This window comes from Dendropsophus ebraccatus, chromosome 9, assembly GCF_027789765.1.
Source record: "Dendropsophus ebraccatus isolate aDenEbr1 chromosome 9, aDenEbr1.pat, whole genome shotgun sequence".
Lineage (NCBI taxonomy): Eukaryota > Metazoa > Chordata > Amphibia > Anura > Hylidae > Dendropsophus > Dendropsophus ebraccatus.
Window position 1 is genome coordinate 13,638,020 of NC_091462.1, and position 26,189 is coordinate 13,664,208.

The following is a 26,189-nucleotide window of genomic DNA, read 5'->3' on the forward strand; positions in this document are numbered from 1 at the left end:
TCCTTCCTCACTCTGTATAGAACGCGGCACTAATCCCCTAATACAGTATAGCACTAGGCGAGCAGATCCCATCTCCACATTCACCCTACATCTAATAGATCCGTACATCTGAGTAACACTGGAGGGGGGATGTTACTGTAGTCTTTGCCTCGTAATCCCTTTAAGAGTCAGGATTTATGTTGTAAGATCCATTTATAACCGGAATGTAAATGGATGTAATATAAGAGACGTTATAGCCTTACAGCAAATCTCCAAAGTAATTTATACATCCAGCGTTCTGCACTCTTACATCCTTATACTGACACATTGCTCTCTACCAGACTTGTTAAACTCCGGCCTACAGAGCATTTTTTTTTGACTGTGGCTTTTAGGCCTCCCATGGCTCCTGACTCTGCAATTGGTACAGCCTGACCCTTGCAGAGTGCCGATTAAAGTGTTTTAAAAAATATCCAAATGTTTTGGATTTTTTTATATACATAAATCAATACAATAAATAAAACCCCCCACCCCCTTATCTAATTTTAAATAAACCTATGTAAAAACAAATGAACCAAACTAGTAAAATCTAACATTCCTGATGTCACACGGGTTGCTGGGAGTTATCCTTCCTATAGCTGCCATGATAGTGCACAGTGTCAGGAGGCTCTGTGGCTACAGTGACATGTTCGTAGAGCTGTCCGGAATAGCACAGACCCATCTATAGGTGACAAGTGATCCGTGGCACAACTCCGCTCTGTACCAGGGCCTGCCTGTATTTGCCGCAGCACAGATCAGTCCCAGCACAGAGACCTGATACCTACGGGTGTATGTATAGGGCCATAGAAATGAGTGGGTCTGTAATCTGTCCATAATTGCAGACAGATAATATGGAGGTGTGACTGTACCCTGACAGGGCTGGGAGCGCCGCATGTCGCCCTGACACAGAGATGGCAGCACTTCTCCCTGCCGCTGGTAAGCTTTACCTCTCTTAAACAGATTATACAGCAATACAAAAAATTCCAGAGACAGCACCGCTCTTGTCTCCAGTTTGGGTGCAGGTTTTTGCAACTCTGTTCCATTGAAGTGAATGGAGCTTATTACAAACCGCGCCTGAATTGAAGACAAGAGTGGTGCTGTCCATGTTTGTATAACTCTTAATATATCTTAACTCCATTAAGCTGCCCTCTACCGTTCTAACCCTGTCATGCAATAGCATTTGATGCACAAGGCCGGGAGCCACACGCCGCTCTCACAGTGCCAGGAACAGCGCACACCTCAATATATATCAGGCTTGGCCTATATCCTGGATTCTGCCATTCTAAGTAAACTACTAGTCAGTGACTAATGGAAATCTTGTGTGTGACCACAGCCTATACCGGTCTATCTGTATAGTCTTTTTTTTGACCAAAACCAGGAGGGGAACTGACAAATTGTACTGGGAAGGTTTACACAGTTTTGTGTTTCCAGCCCCTCCTGGTTTTGTTGGAAAATAAGAGACAGAAATCCTGTGTGTACACAGCCATATACCTGCACATATACTGGGCTGTTCCCATCATGTGTCAGTGATATTCCATCTGTGTGGTCAGTGTATACTGTGACTCCTGGCCGGATATCCAAGTATAATGGACTGAATGGCGGCTACTAGTCACCACGTTTGCTCTATTTTCCACCAATGATTCTGTCTCAGTCCGAGACCTCAACAGTACAGAAGACCAGACTGCTGCGTCCTGCAGGAAATGTAATAGGAAATAGATGAAACTTTGTAGACTCCATGTAGTTTCCTCATCTGGATGGTCCCAGCAGGCTACACTGCAGTATATAGAGGCCTAGCGTATGGCAGATAGGACACAATGTATAGAAGGAAACCACTGACACACATAGCAGGTAATAAGTGTCAGACCTGGTGTATCTGCTGCCAGATACAGCGCCCATCATGTCTGGAAGCCAAAGCTCTGCCGGTCCAGGTATGATGGGAGCCGTACTATTGTACCAGCTGGGGGGCCGCAGGTTCCTGCTCCATGTCCTGGACACATCCTATAGCAGCTTAGTAAGGGCAGCCGCCTTCAGATTTACTGTTTCCCCTTTACAGCCCTTCACATCACACACTGACACATCGTATCATTTTGGATATTTTTTATTACTATGGTGCCTATGATCTGGCTCGGTCTTAGTCCTCCTCGGTCCTTGCTCCACACCAGAGACAGCTCAGGGATTGGATGATGTGTCTGGCGATGTGGTGGGCAGGTGACCGGTGGGCTGGTGGTGTCTGATGGACGATTTCTGTGTCCTGTCTGGGTGGTAAGTCATACTCAGACATGGGGTCCTGGACAAACTCTCTCTCCCGATGTGCTGAGGAGGTTCGAGCCTTCTGGTTCTTGTGGTTCGGTGGGATGGGGCGGAAATGCACTTTTGCGTTAAACGTCACCTTTCTGAATGTCGCTTGTTGGCGCGGTGCGGACCGGAGGATGCCCCTCAGCCTGGATGGTTCCGGTGCGGCTGCGGATGTTTCTGCCGGCACATTCAGGCTCTCAGTGGTTTGTTCTCCTGATGTTGCTGCGATTTGCGGCTCTGGTATGGCTTCAGCCTCCACCGGGTCCTCACTGAGTGGGAACTGAGCTTCGTCATCATCGGCACCAGAGGAAGCTTCCCATTCGCTGTCCTCCTCATGTGCCAGCCAGGCAACCAGGACCACTACTGTGAATAGTGGGGATATTAGGAGCGTGAATACAGCTCCCCTGAGAACCCGATTGCAGAGGGTCACCATACAGCTGGGGGCATCCTCTCTGGGGGTCACGGGTGGTGGGGGCTCCTGTAATAGAAAGAGACAGAGTGACTATGAAGCCATGAGAGCAGCTCCAGCTTTCATTGTCCGTCTTGCAGCAGAACAGGAGGGGGTGATGTGTGACTGCAGATCGCTCCCTATAATACAAGATGGCGTCACTTACCCCAAACACCTTACTTCTAATCCATGTGTATATTCTCCTCATAAGTGTAGGCTTCTCCCGGGGGGCAATGGATGGCGATGGGTTATTCTGTAAAAACAAAGAATGTAATACCTTACATAGAAAGTATAGTAAGTAGAATCCGAGGCGTCTCCAATAACATGTCCACATGGAATATACAGTCTGAGCTCCACTTACCCCAATGCATCGCTCCCGCGTGCGTCTGTGACCGGGTGCGGCGTACGGATCACCAACCGGGTCTGCTAAAAATTCCTGCAAGAAAACAACATGTGTTATATGGGGCCGTGGCCCCCCGGGATCAGGCAGTGTGAGCGCTGTATGTGGTGTAGGCCGATCATAATACACAGCAACTATAACTCACCCCAAAGAGCTGGTATATAACCCGGATGTGGGGAACGACGTCTTCCAACTGGAAGTCCTGAAAGACAATAAAAAATATGAAAGAAATCGTCCCGGCCTAATCTCATCATGGAGGGAATCCTAATAATTCTGTATCCCATGGATAGGACTGGTACTCGCCTCATACTTCCAGGGTCTCGGGGTGGTGGTCGGATAATAATAGGACAAGATGGTGTCAATCCAGTGTAAGAATCTCTGAAAGACAAGAAATAATATTATATAATAAGAATACCAATGATGGATTGCAGGGATAGTACTGGGAGACTTACCTCATACATAGTGGGAGGAGGTGGTGGTGGCTTCTCCATTGGCCGTTCATCAGGCAGGATGGTATATAGCCATGATGAGACGTCCTGAGTGCTGGGTATACGGCTCTGTGTAGAAGGACTGATCAGCTGCAGAAACGCGAGGATCAGAATCACCCTCATTGTCGCCAAGAGGGGTGTCTCCTATCACCACAAATGGCAAAGCAGAGACAAGCTATAGGTGGTCGGAAGCCCCTTATATACCCGCCAGTGGTCACATGGAAACGTTCCGAAGTCCATGTGACATCATTAGGAGGTGATGACATCATCAGCTCCCCCAGCAGCAGCTATACTGTACCACTTATTCCTGACACTACAGATAACACACATATAGCAGTTGTCTGTTGCTATGGTAACAGTATCAGTTGTTGTTCCCCATATGTAACTACAAAGGTTTGTATCCCGGCCGTTGTTCTGTGAGGTTCCTCCAGTGGTGAATGGAGCATTTATGGCCGTAGAACAGGGCACGGCTTATAGGATATCAGGGTATGTGACTCCTTACCCCACCACTAGATGGCAGGATGACTGACAGGAGGAGCAGATGAGACGGACAGCTCCACCTCTGATGGAATGGCGGCTATTGTCACAGATGCAGCGGCCGGTGGGACGGGGAACTGATCACTGACTAGATCCCAGGGCCGTCTGTACAATGTACCAATGTTTATAGCAATTTTGCAACACAAGTAGCAATCGCCCAATGGAATTCCAGATGTAAAGAATAAAGCGAATAAAAATAAGTGTAACATGAGAATCCGTAGACCTAGACCCTTCATATTACAGCTAATAACAGAGATATCAGGGACAGTAAGAACACCCGTCCCATATGGTGAGATTAAGGCTGCGTTCAGGATTTGCTTCAAATCTGAGCCATGAAATCTGCTGCAGATCCTGTACGTGTGAACGCACCCTAAAGGATTATTTCGTGGAAAGCCAACTTTTCCCTTATTCACAGGATTCGGGAAAAGTGGGAGGTTGTGGGGGGTCCGACCTTTATTCCTATGGAGCTACAGAATACAGCGCTATTCCAGCGTACTGTTTTCTCCGTAGCTCCAGGAGTAGATAGAGCTGCAGGTCGTACCCAATGTTGTATTCATAACACAGCCGGCGGGGTGCGGTACGGAGAACAGCAGGATGTATAGAGGTCAGACTCCCTGCGACCACTTACCTGTCCCTTATCCTGTGCATAGGGATGGGGTAAGTATCCACGTCTCTTCCGGGTGGTTGGGCGGGCTTTGCCCCAGGTGCTGGGGTGAAGGGTTACCTTTATAGGGCCACATGGACAGCATCCTAAAGAGCTTGGCCTGAGGTTTTATTATATAGGGGTCCAGGGTGTTATATCTTCCAGAACCCATGACGGCTCAGCTGTTACCTGCGTCCTATAAGAATAGGAGCACAGTTGGTGGCCAACTTTTATCGAGGCGAGTGTCTTTCTGCCTTAGGCTATGTTCACACAGTCTATATTTTAAGTTAAAGGGAACCTGTCACCCCCCGTGCCGGGGTGACAGGTTCCCGACCCCCCGTTAGAGACCCCTATACTCACCTCATTGCGCCGGGTCCCGCTTCTGAAGATGGTCGGGTCCCGGAGATCTCAGATGAGTCCAACACCCATAGAGAATGACAGGAGAGTCCAGCGCTCCGTCATTCTCTATGGGTGTTGGACCCATCTCTCAGCGCGCGCGCCGGGCTGCGGCGGCTGAGATCTCCGGGACCCGACCATCTTCAGAAGCGGGACTCGGCGCGATGAGGTGAGTATAGGGGTCTCTAACGGGGGGTCGGGAACCTGTCACCCCGGCACGGGGGGTGACAGGTTCCCTTTAAGGTCATTCTTGCCTTAAAATAATGCACTGCGGCCGTTTCTCTGTTCACACAATGTATGGACGTTCTGACAGCCGTACATTGCTAAGAGTTCACTGATGGGCACCACCCAAATGTGCCTGCGAGCCAAATAAAGTAAAATGTTCCTGTGGCCGATATGGCAGTATCAGTCCTACCACGGCCGTTGTTTATACAGAATGTGCACACAGCCTTATGTTGCAAACAGAGCTGGTAAATGTTGATGATTGAGGAGAATCCATTCAGGAGTGTGATGGGGCCTGTTCTCCGTACCCCCCTGCACTCTATGGGTTTCTATACTGAATGGGGATCAGGGCTCGGGGTGCTGGGATCTTTACATCCCAGATGAACCGTCGGCATGTGTAATTATATTCTGTATTATTGGCTCATCATGTAATAAGCTGCTGGGGAGCCGTGTCCAATAACATACATGGTGCAATCCATTGTCATCTAGGACAGACTCCTCATGTCAGACTCTTGCTGTGGGTGTCAGGGTTTTTTGTCGCTGATGAAATCCATATATTTCCTTAACCCCTTAAGGAGAGACCCTAAAAAGACTCAAAGCATCGGGCTGATTCTTATTTTTGCATTTTCGTTTTTTCTTCTTCGCCTTTTATTTCTCCCCCTACAGGGCCATGTGAGGACTTGTTCTGTTTTCAGGAGCAGGTGTACTCTGTAATGGCTTCTTTCAATCTGCCATAAAATGTATCATGGAACCTCCAAAATATTATTTATGGGGTGAAATTGAGACCAAAAAAAAAATGCAAAATGTCCCCCATTGTGACTCTTTTCACATTTTTTTTTTTCTCCTATGGGGCGTAATTTTTTGCGCCATGATCTTTAGTTTTTATTAGTATTATATTTTTTATAGATTGGACGTATTGATCATTTTTTTATAAATTTTTTTTATATATAAAAAGTAAGAAAAATCTGCAACTCTGGCGGGTTTTTTTAATTACTTTTGGTGACGCTGTTCTCCGTGTGGAAATAATATTGCTTTATATTAATAGATCGAACAATTACTCACACTATGGTATATAATGATATATTAATTTTATTATTTTTGTCTGCAGACCAGATCTACAGATTGCCAAGCCGGGATCAGTGTCAGTGCGATGCTGAGGCCGGTAAGATGGGGGGATCTCCCCTCCGATCGCATTGCAGAGGGGAGATCCTCCCCACTAGAGCCCAGGGATGGGGGACACCAGCTATTTAAACACAGCTGTCAGTTAAATAGCTGATTAGCCGGGAGCCACATTCTGCAGAGAGAGGGCCGCACCGTGATCCCTCTCTGCTTCCCCTAATGGCGGCAGCATGAGCATACTCACCCTGTGTCATTAAGAGATTAAAAAACATCTGTTACATAAATCCATACGATAAATACCCTTCCAAATAGTGTTTGTAATCTGTCCATAATTGCAGACAGGTAATATGGAGGCGTGACTTTACCCTGACAGTGCTGGGAGCGCTGCATGTCGCCCTGACACAGAGATGCCAGCACTTCCTTCTCCCTGCCGCTGGCAAGCTTTACCTCTCTTAAAGGGGTTATCCAGCATTACAAGAACTTCTTCTAGAGACCGCACCGCTCTTGTCTCCAGATTGGGTGCAGGTTTTTGCAACTCTGTTTCATTGAAGTGAATGGAGCTTATTACAAACCGCGCCTGAACTGGAGACAAGAGTGGTGCTGTGTCTAGAAGAAAGTGGCCATGGTTTTGTAACTCTGAATAATGCTGTTAAGCTTTACTCCACCCTGTCCATTACCTTCCTATCCCTGTAATGTAATAGCAATTTATCATAGCGTATCATTGGTTCACAAGGCCGGAAACCGCAGCTCTTGTCCCCATAATACAGATGCAATAATACATGTCTGTGATGCCAGCAAGATCCCTTCCTTGTGTAGTTCTATCTCGGAGAATCATACAATTACTATAAGGCCATAATAATAATAATTTTTATTTATATAGCGCCAACAGATTCCGCAGCACTTTACAATTCTGGGGTTACATACATAGACAAAAATAGACATTACAGAGATATACATATAGTTATCCATACATGAGGAGTGAGGGCCCTGCTCGCATGCATCGGCTTACAGACTATTAGGAGAGGGGGGAGGGAGACAAAATGGCAGAGGGGCAGAGTCCTTCCTTTTTAGCATGGTCCGGCCATCTTTATAAATAAGGCAGTGCAACCAATGCCTGCCTGCTACAGGTCTAAAGTGCTTGAATGCCTGGCGTATGTATTTGGGGGAGGGAGGGGGGCAATTTAGGGAACCTGGTAAGCCTGTTTGAACAGATGTGTTTTGAGGGCACGTTTGAAGCTTTGTGTATTGGAGGTGAGCCTGACAGTCTTGGGTAATGCGTTCCATAGTACTGGTGCAGCTCGGGTGAAGTCCTGGACACGGGAGTGAGAGGTGCGGATTAAGGTGGTTGTTAGTTTTAAGTTGTTAGAGGAGCGTAAGGGTCCTATTCCACGGGCCGAGGGGGGCCCGATCAACGATGTAAATGAGCGCCGATCTGCTAGATCGTCGCTCATTTACTGGGCCTATTCCACGGCCCGATCGCTGAGCGAGGGCTGCAGGGACATCGTTACCGATGTCCTCGCAGCCCTTTCAGTAATACATTACCTGTCAGGTCTTCTTCTCCGCTCTGTCTTCCTCCCCGGGTCCCGCGTGCTCTAGCTTCAGAATGGCCTGTCAGCGGAAGGAGCGCTCAGCCAATCACAGGCCGGGACCGCCGCAGGCCATTCTGAAGCTAGAGCGCGCGGGACCCGGGAACGAAGACAGAGCGGAAAAGAAGACCGGACAGGTACTGTATTACTGTTGCTGCTGCTTGTCAAATCGTCCGTCGCCCGCCGTGCACCGCTATTCAACCGTAGCGATGCGCGGTGGGGGAACGATGATTTTAGGTCTGGCCCTAAATGAACGATCAGCCGATGGAGATGGAGATGAGCCTGGCCGCTGTATTGAGAATGGACTGGAGAGAAGAGTTTAGAGGAAGGAAGGCCGATTAGTAAGGAATTGCAGTAGTCAAGACGGGAATGGATCAAAGCGACAATAAGAGTTTTCGCAGATTGAACAGTATGGAAGGGACGGATTACAGGAACGTGAAAGAGATTTAATATGAGGACTGAAGGACAGATTTGAGTCAAACATAACCCCAAGGCAGCGGGCTTGCTGTGTAGGGGTTATGGTTGCACCACAGACAGAGATGGAGATGTCAGGTGGGGGGCGGTTACCAGAGGGAGGGAAGACAAGCAGCTCAGTCTTAGCAAGGTTGAGTTTTTGGAATAGGGAGGACATAGCGTTAGAGACGGCAGACAGACAGTTACTGGTGTTCTGTAGAAGAGCGGGGGTGATATCACGGGAGGAGGTATACAGCTGGGTATCATCAGCATAGAGATGGTATATAGCTGGGTGATATCACGGGAGGAGGTATAGAGCTGGGTAGAGATCACCCCAGCTGTATACCATCTCTACCCAGCTCTATACCTCCTCCCGTGATATCACCCAGCTATATACCATCTCTATGCTGAAGATACGTAGCTCTATACCTCCTCCTGTGATATCACCCCAGCTGTATACCATATCACAGGAGGAGGTATAGAGCTACGTATCTTCAGCATAGAGATGGTATATAGCTGGGTGATATCACGGGAGGAGGTATACAGCTGGGTATCATCAGCATAGAGATGGTACTGAAAACCAAACTTACTGATGATTTGTCCGATGGGTAAAGTGAGAAAAGGAGAGGGCCCAGGACTAATCCCTGAGGAACCCCGACTGTAAGGGGGAGAGAAGATGAGGTGGAGCCAGAAAGTCATACGCTAAAGGAGCGATCGGAGGAAAACCAGGAAAGAGCAGAGTCCTTGAGGCCAATAGAGCGGAGCGTGGAGAGGAGGAGCTGGTGGTCTACAGTGTCACATACAGATAGAGCGGAGCGTGGAGAGGAGGAGCTGGTGGTCTACAGTGTCGCATACTACAGATAGATCCAGGAGAATGAGCAGAGAATGTCACCTTTAGATTTGGCGGAGAGGAGATCATTAGAGACTTTAGTAAGAGCAGTTTCTGTAGAATGGTGAGGACGGAAACCAGACTGAAGGGGGTCAAGGAGAGAGTTGTCAGAGGTAGCGGGTTAGGCGGGAATAGACCAGGCGTTCCAACAGTTTGGAGATAAAAGGAAGATTAGAGACAGGTCGATAGTTGGCAGCACAGGAGGGGTCTAGGGAGGGTTTTTCCAGTAGGCCATGTTCACACAACATTCTATTTTTTAAAATAACATCCGCTGTTGTCAATAAAAACCACGGCCGTTCTTTTCAGCCTGGGCTGCATTGCAATGAAATCAATGTAGTGCTGCATGTTCCATGCACACACTGCACCGACAATGGCCGTTAGAACGTGCAAAAACATGATCATGTCAGTTAATTGGCTACTGTTCCACAAGCAGTGGCCGTTGTTAATCTTCCATGCACACATGGAGGCAGTCGGTGCATGTCTGATGTGTAGAGACAAGTAGTAATTTTACAGTAGAAACGAAGCGCTTCATCCTGCTCATCAGGCTGTGGGATTTGAAGTCTGCTCCGCTCCCTGTCCCTTCCGTCCGGGTGCTGGGAAAAGATGGATCCAGTCCTGGGGAACGTCTCCCAGTTTCCCAGGATTGGATCCATCTTTTCCCAGCACCCGGGAAAAGCCTGATGGGCGGAATACAGATAGGAATGAAGCGCTTTGCTTCTGTGCTTGTGGCCCTGCTCTCTGCACACACAGGCTGGCAGCACTGGCAGCCGTCACTAGTTTATTAACTGACAGCAAAACATTTGGGGCAATGACCTTATCTGGGCCCTGTCCCAAATCTTAAAGGGGTACTCCAGCAAAAATCTTTTTCTTTTTAAATTAAGTGGTTTTAGAAAGTTATATAGATTTGTAATTTAATTATTTTTTAAAATCTCAGGTCTTCCCATACTTATCAGCTGCTGTATGTCCTGCAGGAAGTGGTGTATTCTTTCCAGTCTGACACAGTGCTCTCTGCTGCCACCTCTGTCCATGACAGGAACTGTCCAGAGAAGGAGAGGTTTTCTATGGGGATTTGCTGCTGCTCGGGACAGTTCCTGACATGGACAGAGGTGGCAGCAGAGAGCACTGTGCCAAACTAGAGAGAATACACCACTTCGTGCAGGACATATAGCAGCTAAAAAAGTACTGGAAGACTTTATAAGAGATTTTTAAATAGAAGTAAATTACAAATCTATATAACTTTCTGAAACCAGTTGATTTGAAAGAAAGATTTTTGCTGGAGTACCCCTTCAATGCCTTGCAACGCCCCTGGCCAGAAATAAACTACTAGTCAGTGACTATACAGGCAGACCGGTATAGGCTGTGGTCACACATAGGATTTCCATCAGTCTTTCTTCAACCAAAACCAGTAGGAGAGCAGCGAAATTATACTGGGAAGATTTACACAGTTTTGTGTTTCCAGCCCCTCCTGGTTTTGTTGGTGAAAAATGACTAACAGAAATCCTGTGAGTACACAGCCATATACCTGTACCTATACTGGGCTGTTCCCATCATGTGTCAGTGATATCTCATCTGTGTGGTCAGTGTATACTGTGACTCCTGGCCGGATATCCAAGTATAATGGACTGAATGGCGGCTACTAGTCACCACGTTTGCTCTATCTTCCACCAATGATTCTGTCTCAGTCTGAGACCCCAACAGTATAGAAGACCAGACTGCTGCGTCCTGCAGGAAAAGACATAGGAAATAGATGAAACTTTGTAGACTCCATGTAGTTTCCTCATCTGGATGGTCCCAGCAGGCTACACTGCAGTATATAGAGGCCTAGCGTATGGCAGATAGGACACAATGTATAGAAGGAAACCACTGACACACATAGCAGGTAATAAGTGTCAGACCTGGTGTATCTGCTGCCAGATACAGCTCCCATCATGTCTGGAAGCCAAAGCTCTGCCTGTCCAGCTATGATGGGAGCCGTACTATTGTACCAGCTGGGGGGCCGCAGGTTCCTGCTCCATGTCCTGGACACATCCTATAGCAGCTTAGTAAGTGCGGCCGCCTTCAGATTTACTGTTTCCCCTTTACAGCCCTTCACATCACACACTGACACATCGTATCATTTTGGATATTTTTTATTACTATGGTGCCTATGATCTGGCTCGGTCTTAGTCCTCCTCGGTCCTTGCTCCACACCAGAGACAGCTCAGGGATTGGATGATGTGTCTGGCGATGTGGTGGGCAGGTGACCGGTGGGCTGGTGGTGTCTGATGGACGATTTCTGTGTCCTGTCTGGGTGGTAAGTCATACTCAGACATGGGGTCCTGGACAAACTCTCTCTCCCGATGTGCTGAGGAGGTTCGAGCCTTCTGGTTCTTGTGGTTCGGTGGGATGGGGCGGAAATGCACTTTAGCGTTAAACGTCACCTTTCTGAATGTCGCTTGTTGGCGCGGTGCGGACCGGAGGATGCCCTTTAGCCTGGATGGTTCCGGTGCGGCTGCGGATGTTTCTGCCGGCACATTCAGGCTCTCGGTGGTTTGTTCTCCTGATGTTGCTGCGATTTGCGGCTCTGGTATGGCTTCAGCCTCCACCGGGTCCTCACTGAGCGGGACCTGAGCTTCGTCATCATCGGCACCAGAGGAAGCTTCCCATTCGCTGTCCTCCTCATGTGCCAGCCAGGCGGCCAGGACCACTACTGTGAATAGTGGGGATATTAGGAGCGTGAATACCGCTCTACTGAGAACCCGATTGCGGAGGGTCACCATACAGCCGGGGGCATCCTCTCTGGGGGTCACGGGTGGTGGGGGCTCCTGTAATAGAAAGAGACAGAGTGACTATGGAGCCATGAGAGCAGCTCCAGCTTTCATTGTCCGTCTTGCAGCAGAACAGGAGGGGGTGATGTGTGACTGCAGATCGCTCCCTATAATACAAGATGGCGTCACTTACCCCAAACACCTTACTACTCATCCATGTGTATATTCTCCTCATAAGCGTAGGCTTCTCCCGGGGGGCAATGGATGGCGATGGGTTATTCTGTAAAATGTAAAAACAAAGAGAATATAATACCTTACATAGAAAGTATAGGAGAATCCGAGGCGTCTCCAATAACATGTCCACATGGAATATACAGTCTGAGCTCCACTTACCCCAATGCATCGCTCCCGTGTGCGTCTGTGACCGGGTGCGGCGTACGGATCACCAACCGGGTCTGCTAAAAATTCCTGCAAGAAAACAACATGTGTTATATGGGGCCGTGGCCCCCGGGATCAGGCAGTGTGAGCGCTGTATGTGGTGTAGGCCGATCATAATATACAGCAACTATAACTCACCCCAAAGAGCTGGTATATAACCCGGATGTGGGGAACGACGTCTTCAGACTGGAAGTCCTGAAAGAGAATAAGAAACATGTAAGAAATCGTCCCGGCCTAATCTTATCATGGAGGGAATCCTAATAATTCTGTATCCCATGGATAGGACTGGTACTCGCCTCATACTTCCAGGGTCTCGGGTTGGTGGTCGGGTAATAATAGGACAAGATGGTGTCAATCCAGTGTAAGAATCTCTGAAAGACAAGAAATAATATTATATAATAACAATACAATGCTGGATTGTAGGGATAGTACTGGGAGACTTACCTCATACATAGTGGGAGGAGGTGGTGGTGGCTTCTCCATTGGCCGTTCATCAGGCAGGATGGTATATAGCCATGATGAGACGTCCTGAATACTGGGTATATGGCTCTGTGTAGAAGGACTGATCAGCTGCAGAAACGCGAGGATCAGAATCACCCTCATTGTCACCAAGAGGGGTGTCTCCTATCACCACGAATGGCAAAGCAGAGACAAGCTATAGGTGGTCGGAGGCCCCTTATATACCCGCCGGTGGTCACATGGCAACGTTCCGAAGTCCATGTGACATCATTAGGAGGTGATGACATCATCAGCTCTCCCAGCAGCAGCTATACTGTACCACTTATTCCTGACACTACAGATAACACACATATAGCAGTTGTCTATGTTGCTATGGTAACAGTATCAGTTGTTGTTCCCCATATGTAACTACAATGGTTTGTATCCCGGCCGTTGTTCTGTGAGATTCCTCCAGTGGTGGATGGAGCTTTTATGGCCGTAGAACAGGGCACGGCCTATAGGATATCAGGGTATGTGACTCCTTACCCCACCACTAGATGGCAGGATGACTGACAGGAGGAGCAGATGAGACGGACAGCTCCACCTCTGATGGAATGGCGGCTATTGTCACAGATGCAGCGGCCGGTGGGATCGGGAACTGATCACTGACTAGATCTCAGGGCCGTCTCTACGTTGTACCAATGTGTATGGGAATTTTCCATCACAAGTAGCAATCGCCCAATGGAATTCCAGATGTAAAGAATAAAGCAAATAAAAATAAGTGTAACATGAGAATCCATAGACCCCGCCATAGAATACATTTCCCTGCACACTTATTACAGCTAATAACAGATATCAGGGACACTGATAAAATTTGCTTCAAATCTGAATCATCAAATCTGCTCCAGATCCTGTACGTGTGAACGCACCCTAAAGGATTAATTCATGGAAAGCCAACTTTTCCCTTATTCACAGGATTTGGAAAAAGTGGGAGGTTGTGGGGGGTCCGACCTCCGCACCCCCTGCCGATCTCTGTATTGGGCTCCGCCGGCTTTGTTATGAATACAGCATTGGGTACGACCTGCGGCTCAATTTATTCCTATGGAGCTACAGAAAGGGCAGAATACAGCGCTATTCCAGCGTACTCTGTTCTCTCCGTAGCTCCAGGAGTAAATAGAGCTGCAGGTCGTACCCAATGTTGTATTCATAAGGGCTTGTTCCCACTGAGCAAAAGCAGCTGAATTTCTGCGCTGAATCAGCGCTGAAATTTCAGCCGTTAAAATAGGTGCAGAGCTAATTTCCATTGTGTTAAATGGAAATTCTGCTCTGCAGTTCACACAGTGGAATTTCCGCACTGAACTAATCCGCTTTCCGCCAGAAGAATGAACATGTTCATTCTTCCGCTAGCGGAAGCCTATACAAATCAATGGGGCTCTGATTTTCTGTTTCAGCGCGGAATACAAGCGTATTCAGTGCGGAATACAAGCGTAATACAAGCGGAAATTACTCGCTGAATCAGCGTGGAAATGGGGAAAAGGGGGGGGAGGAGGATTCTAGTATATGTTCTGGTATAGTCTGATTTACTCACCAAATACTCGCTGAATGCATGCGGATTCAGCGCGGATTCCTCGAGTATTCCGCGCTGAATTTGTCAAGAGCTGATTACGAGCTGAACACTTTCCTAGCAGAATACGCAGGGATTCTGCTTATATTCTGCTCGGAATTCAGCGTCAGTTGATTTCAGGCGGAAATATTTCCTTGCGTAATCCGCTCCTTTTGCTCTGTGTGAACGTAGCCTAACACAGCCGGCGGGGTGCGGTACGGAGGACAGCAGGATGTATAGAGGTCAGAATCCCTGCGACCACTTACCTGTCCCTTATCCTGTGCATGGGGACGGGGTAAGTATCCGCGTCTCTTCCGGGTGGTTGGGCGGGCTTTGCCCCAGGTGCTGGGGTGAAGGGTTACCTTTATAGGGCCACATGGCAGGGCTCCAGACTAAAAAATTTACCTAGGAGCCATTGGCTCCTAACCTGAAAAATTTAGGCGCCAAATAGAATATTTGGTCGCCAACATTTTAAACCATGTAAAATTAATGTTATGTTACATGGGACTTACTGTGTGCAGAGGCCACGGCAGCCTCCTCCTCCTTTAGATTCTCTCTTTTCTTAGTTTGAAAATGTTCAACATGGAAACTTGCAACCTGACAACCATATACAGTCTGACAACCATATACAGTCTGACTCAGTACTTCAGCTTCACTTGGCTAGCCTTTTAATGAGGCTTACTCTTCTGAACTTGAACTTAAAGGGAACCTGTTGACCCCCATGCCGGGGTGACAGACTCCCAACCCCCCGTTAGAGCCCCCTATACTCACCTCATCGCGCCGGATCCCGCTTCTGAAGATGGTCGGGTCACGGAGATCTCAGCCGCTGCAGCCCGGCGCGCGCTGAGAGATGAGTCCAACGCTCAGAGAATGACAGGAGAGTCCAGCGCTCCATCATTCTCTATGAGTGTTGGACTCATCTCTCAGTGTGCGCGTCAGGCTGCAGCGGCTGAGATCTCCGTGACCCGACCATCTTCAGAAGCGGGATCCGGCGCGATGAGGTGAGTATAGGGGGCACTAACGGGGGGTTGGGAGCCTGTCACCCCGTCACCGGGGGTGACAGGTTCCCTTTAAAAGCTTGCAACAGTCTATACATACTGAGCTAGACTTATGACTGCAGCCATAGTGACCCCCCACAAGATGTGTATATAGATAGATATATCTCTCACCTAGTGACTAATGCAAGTGACCCCCTACAATACAGACACCTGAGGGGCCCTGATAATAAGAATTGTGCATATATCTACCTCCCAGTGTCTGCAGCCAGTTTGCCCTACACTTATAGATGGCCCCCTCCCCTTATAGATGACCCCCTCCTCCCCCCCATTATAGATGCCCCCTCCTCCCCCCCATTATAGATGCCCCCTCTCCCCCCCATTATAGATACCCCCTCCCCTTATAGATGCCCCCTCTCCCCCCCATTATAGATGCCCCCTCTCCCCCCCCATTATAGATGCCCCCTCTCCCCCCCATTATAGATGCCCCCTCTCCCCCCCCATTATAGATGCCCTCTCTCCCCCCCCCATTATAGATGCCCCCTCTCCCCCCCCCCATTATAGATGCCCTCTCTCCCCCCCCCATTATAGATGCCCCCTCTTCTCCCCCCCTTATAGATACCCCCTCCCCTTATAGATGACCCCCTCTACCCCCATTATAGATGCCCCCTCCTCCTCCCCATTGTAGATGCCCCCTCTTCTCCCCCCCTTATAGATACCCCCTCCCCTTATAGATAGCCCCCTCTCCCCCCCTTGAACATGGCCCCTCTTCTCCCCCCATTATAGATGCCCCCCCTTCTCCCCCCATTATAGATGCCCCCCCTTCTCTTCCCCCCATTTTAGATGCCCCCCCCTTCTCTTCCCCTCATTATAGATGCCCCCCCCCTCCTCCTCTATGCTAAGCAGTATTTAAAAAAAAACAAACACACAAACTCACCTGACAACCCGCTCCCCCGGCGATCCTCTTCTTCTTCGGACGCTGTCCCCGGCTGATGCGCGGCTGCCGGCGGTGTCCCATCCTATCCCCGGCAGCGCGGCGCGTCAGTGAGCTCTCTGTACGCCGGGGCTGTGACTTCTGACACAGGAAGCGTCTCTGACGCGCGCTTCCTGTGCCGGAAGTCAGGGCCCCAGGCAGCTCACTGATGCGCCGCGCTGCCGGGGATAGGACGGGACACCCCCGGCAGCCGCGCATCAGCCGGGGATACTTAAAGAGACAGCGCGCCGCCGCCGGGGCCAGTCGCAAATGGCGCCCAGATTAATAAATCTGGGCGCCATTTGCAAAATATTAGTCGCATTGGCGACCATTTTGGTCGCCATCTGGAGCCCTGCATGGACAGTATCCTAACGAGCTTGGCCTGAGGTTTTATTAGGGGTCCAGGGTGTTATATCTTCCAGAACCCATGACGGCTCAGCTGTTACCTGCGTCCTATAAGAATAGGAGCACAGTTGGTGGACAACTTTTATCGAGGCTTAGGCTATGTTCACACAGTCTATATTTTAAGATGAGAACGGTCATTCTTGCCTTAAAATAATGCACTGCGGCCGTTGCTCAGTTCACATAATGTACAGATGTTCTGACGGCCGTACATTGCAAAGAGTTCAATGATGGGCACCACCCAAATGTGCCCGCAATCCAAATAAAATGAAATTATGTTCCTGCGGCCGATATGGCAGTATCAGTCATACCACGGCCGTTGTTTATACAGAATGTGCACAGAGCCTTATGTTGCAAACAGAGCTGGTAAATGTTGATTGAGGAGAATCTATTCAGGAGTGTGATGGGGCCTGTTCTCCGTACCCCCCTGCACTCTATGGGTTTCTATACTGAATGGGGATCAGGGCTCGGGGTGCTGGGATCTTTACATCCCAGATGAACCGTCGGCATGTGTAATTATATTATGTATTATTGGCTGATCATGTAATAAGCTGCTGGGGAGCCGTGTCCAGTAACATACATGGTGCAATCCATTGTCCTCTAGGACAGACTCCTCATGTCAGACTCTTGCTGTGGGTGTCGGGGTTTTTTGTCGCTGATGAAATCCATAGATTTCCTTAACCCCTTAAGGAGAGACCCTAAAATGACTGATTCTTTTTCCATTTTCGTTTTTTCTTCTTCGCCTTTGATTTCTCCACCTACAGGGCCATGTGAGGACTTGTTCTGCTTTCAGGAGCAGGTGTACTCTGTAATGGCTTCTTTCAATCTGCCATAAAATGTATGACGGAACCTCCAAAATATTATTTATGGGGTGAAATTGAGACAAAAAAAATTCAAAATTTCCCCCATTGTGACTCTTATCACATTTTTTCTTTCTCCTGTGGAGCGTAATTTTTTGCGCCGTGATCTTTAGTTTTTATTAGTATTATATTTGTTATTGATCATTTATTTTATTACCGTAATTCTTTTTATGTATAAAAAGTAAGAAAAATCTGCCACCATGACGTTTGTTAGTTTTGGTGACTCTTATTCTCCGTGTCTGAATAATATTGTTTTATATTAATATATATTAATATATTCATTTTTTTATTTTAAAAAAATCTATAGATTTCCAAGCCGGGATCAGTGTCAGTGCCACACTGAGGCCGTTAAGATGAAGGGATCTCCCCTCCGATCGCATTGCAGAGGGGAGATCCTCCCCACTAGACCCCAGGGATGGGGGACACCAGCTATTTTAACGCAGCTGTCAGTTAAATAGCTGATTAGCCGGGAGCCACATTCTGCAGAGAGAGGGCCGCACCATGATCCCTCTCTGCTTCCCATGTGTGTCATGTCTCACCCTGTGTCATTAAGAGATTAAAAAACATCTGTTACATAAACCCAAATGATAAATACCCCCCCCCCATTTCCTAATTTTTAAATAAACAGTGTTAAAAAAAAAATTACTCGTCCATTCTTACGTTCCTGATCTTACACAGATCCCAGCCCCAGCACGGCGCCATCATGATACCTATGGGTGTGTGTATGAGACCATAGAATGGCCTGTAATCTGACCATAACTGCAGACAGGTAATACGGAGGCGTGACTTTACCCTGACAGGGCTGGGAGCGCCGCGTGTCGCCCTGACACAGAGATGGCAGCACTTCTTTCTCCCTGACGCTGGTAAGCTTTACCTCTCTTAAAGGGGTTATCCAGCATTACAAGAACTTCTTCCAGAGACAGCATCGCTCTTGTCTCCAGATTGGGTGCAGGTTTTTGCAATTCTGTTCCATTGAAGTGAATGGAGCTTATTACAAACTGCGCCTGAACTGGAGACAAGAGTGGTGCTGTGTCTAGAAGAAAGTGACCATGGTTTTGTAACTCTGAATAACGCTGTTAAGATTTACTCCACCCTGTCCATTACCTTCCTATCCCTGTAATGTAATGGCAATTTATTGTACCGTATCATTGGTTCACAAGGCCGGAAACCGCAGTGCCAGGAACGGCGCACACCTCTATATATATCACGGTTGGCCCACGACTTAGTCCGCTGTTATCAATTTGTCCCACTGTGTATTTGAGTCTGACCCCCCCTGATGTAGAAGAACATAACAGTTACTTATTTATCTACAATTCTCTATAGATTTCTATAGTATAATATATACATAGTCAGACATGAGCCCTTGCTGTGGTATGATAACCAGATACAGGGACGTTGCTGGGGTCCTAATACATTCGGGGCACAAAACGTCTTCTGCTGATCTGTCCCCATAATACAGATGCAATAATACACGTCTGTGATGCTAGCAAGATCCCTTCCTTGCCAATTATATTTTTATTGAAGAATTTTTTTTTAAACTTGTGTAAGTAATTATTAGTCGCTTGTAAAAGTAGAAGTGTAACAAGTCGTGTTATAAACATAAGATAGTAGACAATATAAAGTAGAGAAAAGAAAGGGGATAAATAGGTTAGGTAGGGAAAGGTATGTGCAGTTGTTTCCATAATTATCAAAAACAATTATATAAGAGTATTCTCTCTAACTATAGTATTTTCTTCATAAAATCATCTTCAGATTAAGTATAAACTCCTACTCATTATACTATATTGGCGTCGTCGGGGCATCTCCCCATATAATGTGCTATAGTTGAGAACAGCAATATAAAAGCAAAATCTCCAAGACCAAATATGACTAATATAAGACGAAAAAGAAGAGATCAAATCAGTAAGGTCAGCAAATAAAGTATAGTATGTGCAATCTAATTGTGTGTAAAATATTATCCATACATTTGCTGGTCACCTAAGTACGAAGCCACTGTTTTTTATTATGTGGAGGTGATCCTGGGAAAGTAGGTTATATATTGGGATAAAGTCTTATACCATTCTCTAATCTACACATAAAGCAAAATTGCTTCCTCTTAGGGCTCGTTCCCACTGAGGAAAGGTAGCGGAATTCCGCGACGGAATTGTCCGCCGCGGAATGCCGTTAGCCTCCCGCTCATAATGGGAGTCTATGGGAGGCGCGCGCTCCTGCCCTGTCCGCGCTGAAGAATGAACATGTTCATTCTTCAGCGCGGACAGGGCAGGAGCGCGCGCCTCCCATAGACTCCCATTATGAGCGGGAGGCTAACGGCATTCCGCGGCGGACAATTCCGTCACGGAATTCCGCTACTTTTCCTCAGTGGGAACGAGCCCTTAAGATGAAAATAGAGCACAATATAAACAAAATTATCTATAGCAAAAACAAATGTTATATTAAAATAAAACAGATTATGAATGAAGTCCAATCTTAAAGGGAAACATTCAACTATTTCCGGTTATCGCGTCAACAGTCTCAGGTGAAGTTCCAGATCTGTGAAGATGAATGCTCTAGTACTGTAACACCATGAATCTTGCTCGGAGTGAAGTTGGAGCGATCTTATGGAGCATATATAGGTAAAGGTAGCACCATATTCCAATGTAAATCACACCAATCTTGTAGATGTATGTCCTGTAGATCCAATATGGCCAAAAATTTTGGTAAATCCTTAGAATCCCTTAAAATCTCCGTACCTCCAGAATGCTTCACAGATAAAGGGAAAGGGAAACCCCATTTATACTCAAGATTTCGCTCCTGCAGTTTCCGTGTCAAAGGTCTAAGCGTGGCTCTCTGTCTCCGTGTTAAGACAGAGAGGTCGTTGTATAATAGAATTTTGTTACCGTTAAAACAAAGGTCTTTTAGGTTCCTGGCTTTTTTCATAATTTCTTCCTTTAGGGTGCGTTCACACCTACAGGATCTGCAGCAGATTTGATGCTGTGTTCAGTTATTTAAATGAAATCTACTGCAGAAAATCAGCTGCAGATCCTGTAGGTGTGAACGCACCATTAAAGTGTGATGATGGAAGCTGCATATCACATCTCTGGGTTTATTGATGTCTCCCTTTTTTGGCTTTGAAGATCTGTATGCATAATCCAGTTTAATCTGGGAGTCTTGCGGTTTATTCAGAATTTATTTTATTCAGAATTTTGTTAAACATAGAGGTTAGCTTTCCATGTAGATCTTTAGATTTTACATCCTCTGATAAGCCTCTAATTCTAATATTCCTTCTTCTTTTGTAGTTCTCAGCGTTATCTAGCTGTATGGTTAGCATTTTCTGTGAGATTTGTAAAGCTGGATTAGTGTGAATGAGGTCTTTAATTTGCGCTTCTTGTTTGGATAGAGACTTTTCCATGATTTCTAACTTTGGTTCCAGTGAATTTACTTTACTTTGCACAAAAGATAGATCTTTTTGCCAATGAGATTTCAGATCTAAGGCAAGGTTCTTAAGATCCTGTTTCGTAGGGATTATATATAGAAGCGCATGTATTTCTGGATGACCTTGCAGTACTTCCATGGCATTTTTTATGTCTTGTTTGCCCAGACCTATTTAATAACGAATGGTAGGGAGGTGATGTAGATTCATCAGATGAGCCAATAGAATGATAGGGAGGTGATTTCTTTAAGTTACGCTTTCTGGGTGTCGAGAGTGTTTTCTTTTTGTTTAGCAATCGTTCATTACCATCATAGTCAGAATTAACAGGTGTAGTAGATCCATCTTAAGGTCACTTAAGGTCTGTTCCTGTTTTTTATGCTGTATAAATTTGTCATTTGTATATAATGATTGTTCCCAATAAGATTGTAAATCCTCAATATCATTAAATACAGGGATTTGTTTTATGTTGGGTGTCAGCCTATTTCTATTGTCATTCACATGATGTTGTTCAATGGCAGCTCCTACCGCTGCCTCTCTCCCCTGTCTCAGAGTAGCTGTATCGTCCCTACTAGCTGTCATATCTGCCAGGGCTGCACCATCTATCTCAGAGGCAGACTTAGAGATTTGACACCCTTGCTGGTCTCCCTGGCTGTTAGGGGGGATCGAGACCGCCCCTTGTCCCCACTCACATGCCGAGGTCTTTCTGCTGGTCCATTGATTGAGGTCTGGTGCCTCCCGATCTTCTCACCGATGACTGCAGAATCCAACACGGCCGCCTCAACAGCAGGAGCTAGGCCACGGCAAGTCTCACACTCCGCATCACCTCTCTTCTGATGCGACATCGCAGCAGGACCGTTCCGCTCACTCCCAGCACCTTCCCCCTTCTTATTCCTTTTCCTCCGCCCCTTCGAGCCCGGCATCTCTTTAGATTTCCCTTCCAAAACTTGCCAAACGCGGAGCTCTTCAAGAACGCGTCCTTCTCCTCGGCACGCCAAGCCACGCCCCCCAAGATCCCTTCCTTGTGTAGTTCTGTCTCGGAGAATCATACAATCACTATAAGGTCATGTTCACACAAGATACTTATTTTTAAAAGAACGCTGTTAATAAGAACCACGGCCGTTCTTTTCAGCCTGGACTGCATTGCATTGAAATCAATGTAATGCTGCATGTTCCATGCACACACCGCACCAACAACGTCTCCCAGTTTCCCAGGACTGGATCCACCTTTTCCCAGCATCCGGGGAAAGCCTAATGAGCGGAATACAGATAGGAATGAAGCGCTTTGCTTCTGTGCTTGTGGCCCTGCTCTCTGCACACAGGCTGGCAGCACTGGCAGCCGTCACTAGTTTATTAACTGACAGCAAAACATTTGGGGCAGTGACCTTCTTATCTGGGCCCTGGCCCAAATCTTAAAGGGGTACTCCAGCGGAAATCTTTTTCTTTTTAAATTAACTGGTTTCAGTAAGTTATATAGATTTGTAATTTAATTCTTTTTAAAAATCTCAGGTCTTCCAATACTTATCAGCTGCTGTACGTCCTGCAGGAAATGTTGTTTTCTTTCCAGTCTAACACAGCGCTCTCTGCTGCCACCTCTGTCCATGTCAGGAACTGTCCAGAGCAGAAGAGGTTTTCTTGTTCAATATTTTTATTGAAAAATTTTTAAGGTTTAACAATAGATATTACACGTCATGTTCGAAACTTTGCTTTAATCTTTTAGGAGAATACATCACGTTTGTATACATGTCTACATCTTATGAAATTTTGTATTTAAAGTGAATGACGTTAGTCAAAATGTTAATTACAGTATTAATTACATATAAAATTAACCAGAAAAGGAAACAAAACCAATTAAACCACCTATAGGTCCTATGAGAGGAGAGTCAAGAAGGGATGACGGTTAACAGTTGAGTTCAATTTAACAAGTAGTTAACGGCGTTACTAAGGAGTATGCACCAATCACTTCATTGTATATCTCATGTAGAGGCAGCTATAAGAACCTCCCTACGCTGGTATTACACACCAGATCGGCTAGCCAAAATGTTTCCAGGTTCCTCAGACCTATGCTGGAGGGGATGTGGAGAGAGGGGCTCCCTCTATCATACCCTTTGGACATGTCCAATGATACAACAATTCTGGTATCAATACAAAAATCTCCTAACACAATTGATACCATACCCTATTGACTGGTCCCCCCAATTGGTACTATTATTTATTAACATTGAAAACATACCCACTATGTATAGACCTTTACTATGTCAATTACTAATAGGAAAACTGGCTCTTACAAAATATTGGAAATCTACTAAGATTCCCCCACTAGACGAACTCATAAATATGATAAATAATACATGTATTTATGAAAACATCATATCGAAAGGGCTATTGACTAACAAAAAATACATGTCCAAGTGGTATCTATGGATCACCTCGTCTCATTTTCCAATACAATTATAAACAAGACCGGAGCAGTAACATGCGAATCTCTCATCACACGCACACTGGGAAAAATTATTATCCCTAACCAGAAGAGGTTTTCTTTTTTTTTTTTTTTTAAAGATATTTTATTAAAGGTTTTTTATGTTATAACTGTACAAGCATTAATTCGGTACATTAAGAATGGTGTACATCTAATCAAGAAAAATTACATGGAGATTGTAACATAAGAAGACAAGTGATGACATAGTAAGAAGAATAGAGCATGTCACGTCACACAATATTTTCGTACATAAAAAAAAGTGTTGTACAGGGGGGGGGGGGGGGGATAAAAGAACTATATGAAAATCCTTAGTAGAAAGGATAAATAACACATTTTATAAATGACAAACAGAACAGGTAATGGAAAGGAATACAGAACAGATCGGTATATGTTTTGTGAATATCAGTGTAATATTTTATTATATATTGGGCCAATATATGGATAAAGTCGGGAAATGAAGATTTAGAGATCAGTATGATTAAGGTAACTTTGGGAGTATAGATTCTCGGTAAGAGATCCAAGGCGACCAAATATTCATGAATTTGTATCGGGTGTTGGATTCCCAATGAGATAATTCTTCTAGTCGGAACATTTGGTCGACTTTAAGAGCCATGTGTTTAGGGAAGGCACTTCCGTAGAAATCCACATAGTAGGTACTAATAGACGGGCAGCTGACAGAAGGTGTCTAAAAAGTAACATTTGGGCGCCTTTCAAGTTTGGTGGGAATATAAGGAGTAGGGCACATTCTGGGGAGATTGTTATTTTGGTTTTGCATATAAGATTGCATTTATCAAAGATAGTGTTCCACCATTTGTATATTATTGGACAAGTCCACCATATGTGTAAGAAGGAGCCATGGGCTGATTTGCAGCGCCAACAAGTTGCATCTTTCTGTGAGTTATAATGGGCAGACACTTCTGGTGTAATATACCATCTGGATATAATTTTATATCCGTTTTCTTGTGCTTTTACGCATCTGGAGGACTTGTAGGGTGCTAGGAATACTGACTGAATTTCATCTTTAGTGAAGGTTTTATTCAGATCTTTCTCCCAAAGCTGTATGAATGGGGGAGCAGTCGTAGGATGAGGAAGAATCAATTTTTTATAAAGAAGGGAAATGGTTTTGGTTGGATAGTTGACTTGTGTCAAAATTTCCTCGAACCAAGTAGGGGGCTTGTGGAATTTAGGGTGTTTGCAAATATTTAGTAAATGTGAGCGGATATATGATAACAGGATAGTATGGTAGGAGGAAATTTTGAGAGAAGAGGATAACTCCTCATTGCCTAAGGGACATCCATCTCTATCAATAAGGGTGGAGAGAAGTGTTTGTGAGTTACGGATATGTATAGGGGTACTGTTTTGCAAAGATTTATGGGCTATGCTAATAATGTCTCTAACTTGCATCAAGGAGGAAGGGTAAGTGTTTGCAGCGTGCTTCTTGTTGAACCAGTCCCAAGCCCTGAGTGTAGAGGTGATAAAGGGGGTTATATATTTTGATCTATGTGCTATTGTGGGAGAGGAAAAAAGTAATGAGCGCAGAGGCTTTATTGCCAGCTCTTCCTCTATAGAGATCCAGGTTTTATGTGAAGGGACGCGTATCCAGTCTATTATTCTGGAGAGTAAAATTGCTCTTGAATAAGTCTCGGGGTCTGGTAAGCCGATGCCACCCCATTGTTTTGGACGTATGAGGATGCGATTTGCTATTCTCGGATGCTTATTAGACCAGATGAATTTATTTATCGTCTTCCTGATTGAAGCAAAAAATAAATTAGGGATGGGTATGGGGAGAACCTGCATTAGGTAAGTTATTTTGGGAATTATTAATGACATAACAATGCTTTTTCTGCCGAACCAAGAAATTATTGGTATATCAAATTTTTCTAATTGTTTTATAATGTTAGAAAGTAGTGGTAGGAAGTTTAGAGAATAAAGTTTAGATAAGTCAGTACTAATTTTAACTCCCAGAAAAGTAATCGGTGTGTTAGTCCAGCTATAAGGTAGGGAGGAAGATAAATGTAATTTTAAGGGAGTGGGGATATTAAATGCTAGTATTTGGGATTTTATAGCGTTAATTTTAAAATTTGATATATTACCAAATTGTTCCAGTAAAGAATGTACACGTGGTAATGACGTTTCTGGCTCAGAGATCAGTAATAAGAGATCATCTGCATATGCAGCAACTAGGTGCTCCCTACCACCCAGTGTGACACCTTTAATTTGTGTGTCTTGGCGAAGGGCCTGAAGAAAGGGTTCCATTACCAAGGCAAATAGCATAGGGGATAATGGACACCCTTGGCGAGTGCCATTTGTGATAGGGAAAGACGCGGAGAAGGTCCCATTGACTGATATAGACGCAG

At 46.0% G+C, this 26,189-nt stretch overlaps 2 protein-coding genes and 1 long non-coding RNA gene across 3 annotated transcripts in view; 1 reads left to right on the forward strand and 2 right to left on the reverse strand.

Annotated features, from left to right (window-relative positions):
- The window catches only part of MGAT5 (alpha-1,6-mannosylglycoprotein 6-beta-N-acetylglucosaminyltransferase), a 118,178-nt gene that overhangs the window by 59,876 nt on the left and 32,113 nt on the right, over positions 1-26,189 (forward strand). The gene's annotated exons all lie outside the window — the stretch shown is intronic.
- Positions 2,944-3,481, reverse strand: LOC138802212 (uncharacterized). The gene is made up of 3 exons (XR_011364698.1): positions 3,304-3,481; positions 3,120-3,194; positions 2,944-3,011 (listed from the first exon to the last, which is right to left on the reverse strand). It is a non-coding gene; the product is annotated as an uncharacterized lncRNA (long non-coding RNA).
- LOC138801020 (uncharacterized) lies at positions 11,605-12,892 on the reverse strand. The gene is made up of 4 exons (XM_069983412.1): positions 12,815-12,892; positions 12,632-12,706; positions 12,432-12,518; positions 11,605-12,295 (listed from the first exon to the last, which is right to left on the reverse strand). The coding sequence occupies exons 1-4, from the start codon at positions 12,890-12,892 to the stop codon at positions 11,654-11,656; spliced, it is 882 nt and encodes a 293-aa protein (XP_069839513.1). The 3' UTR covers positions 11,605-11,653.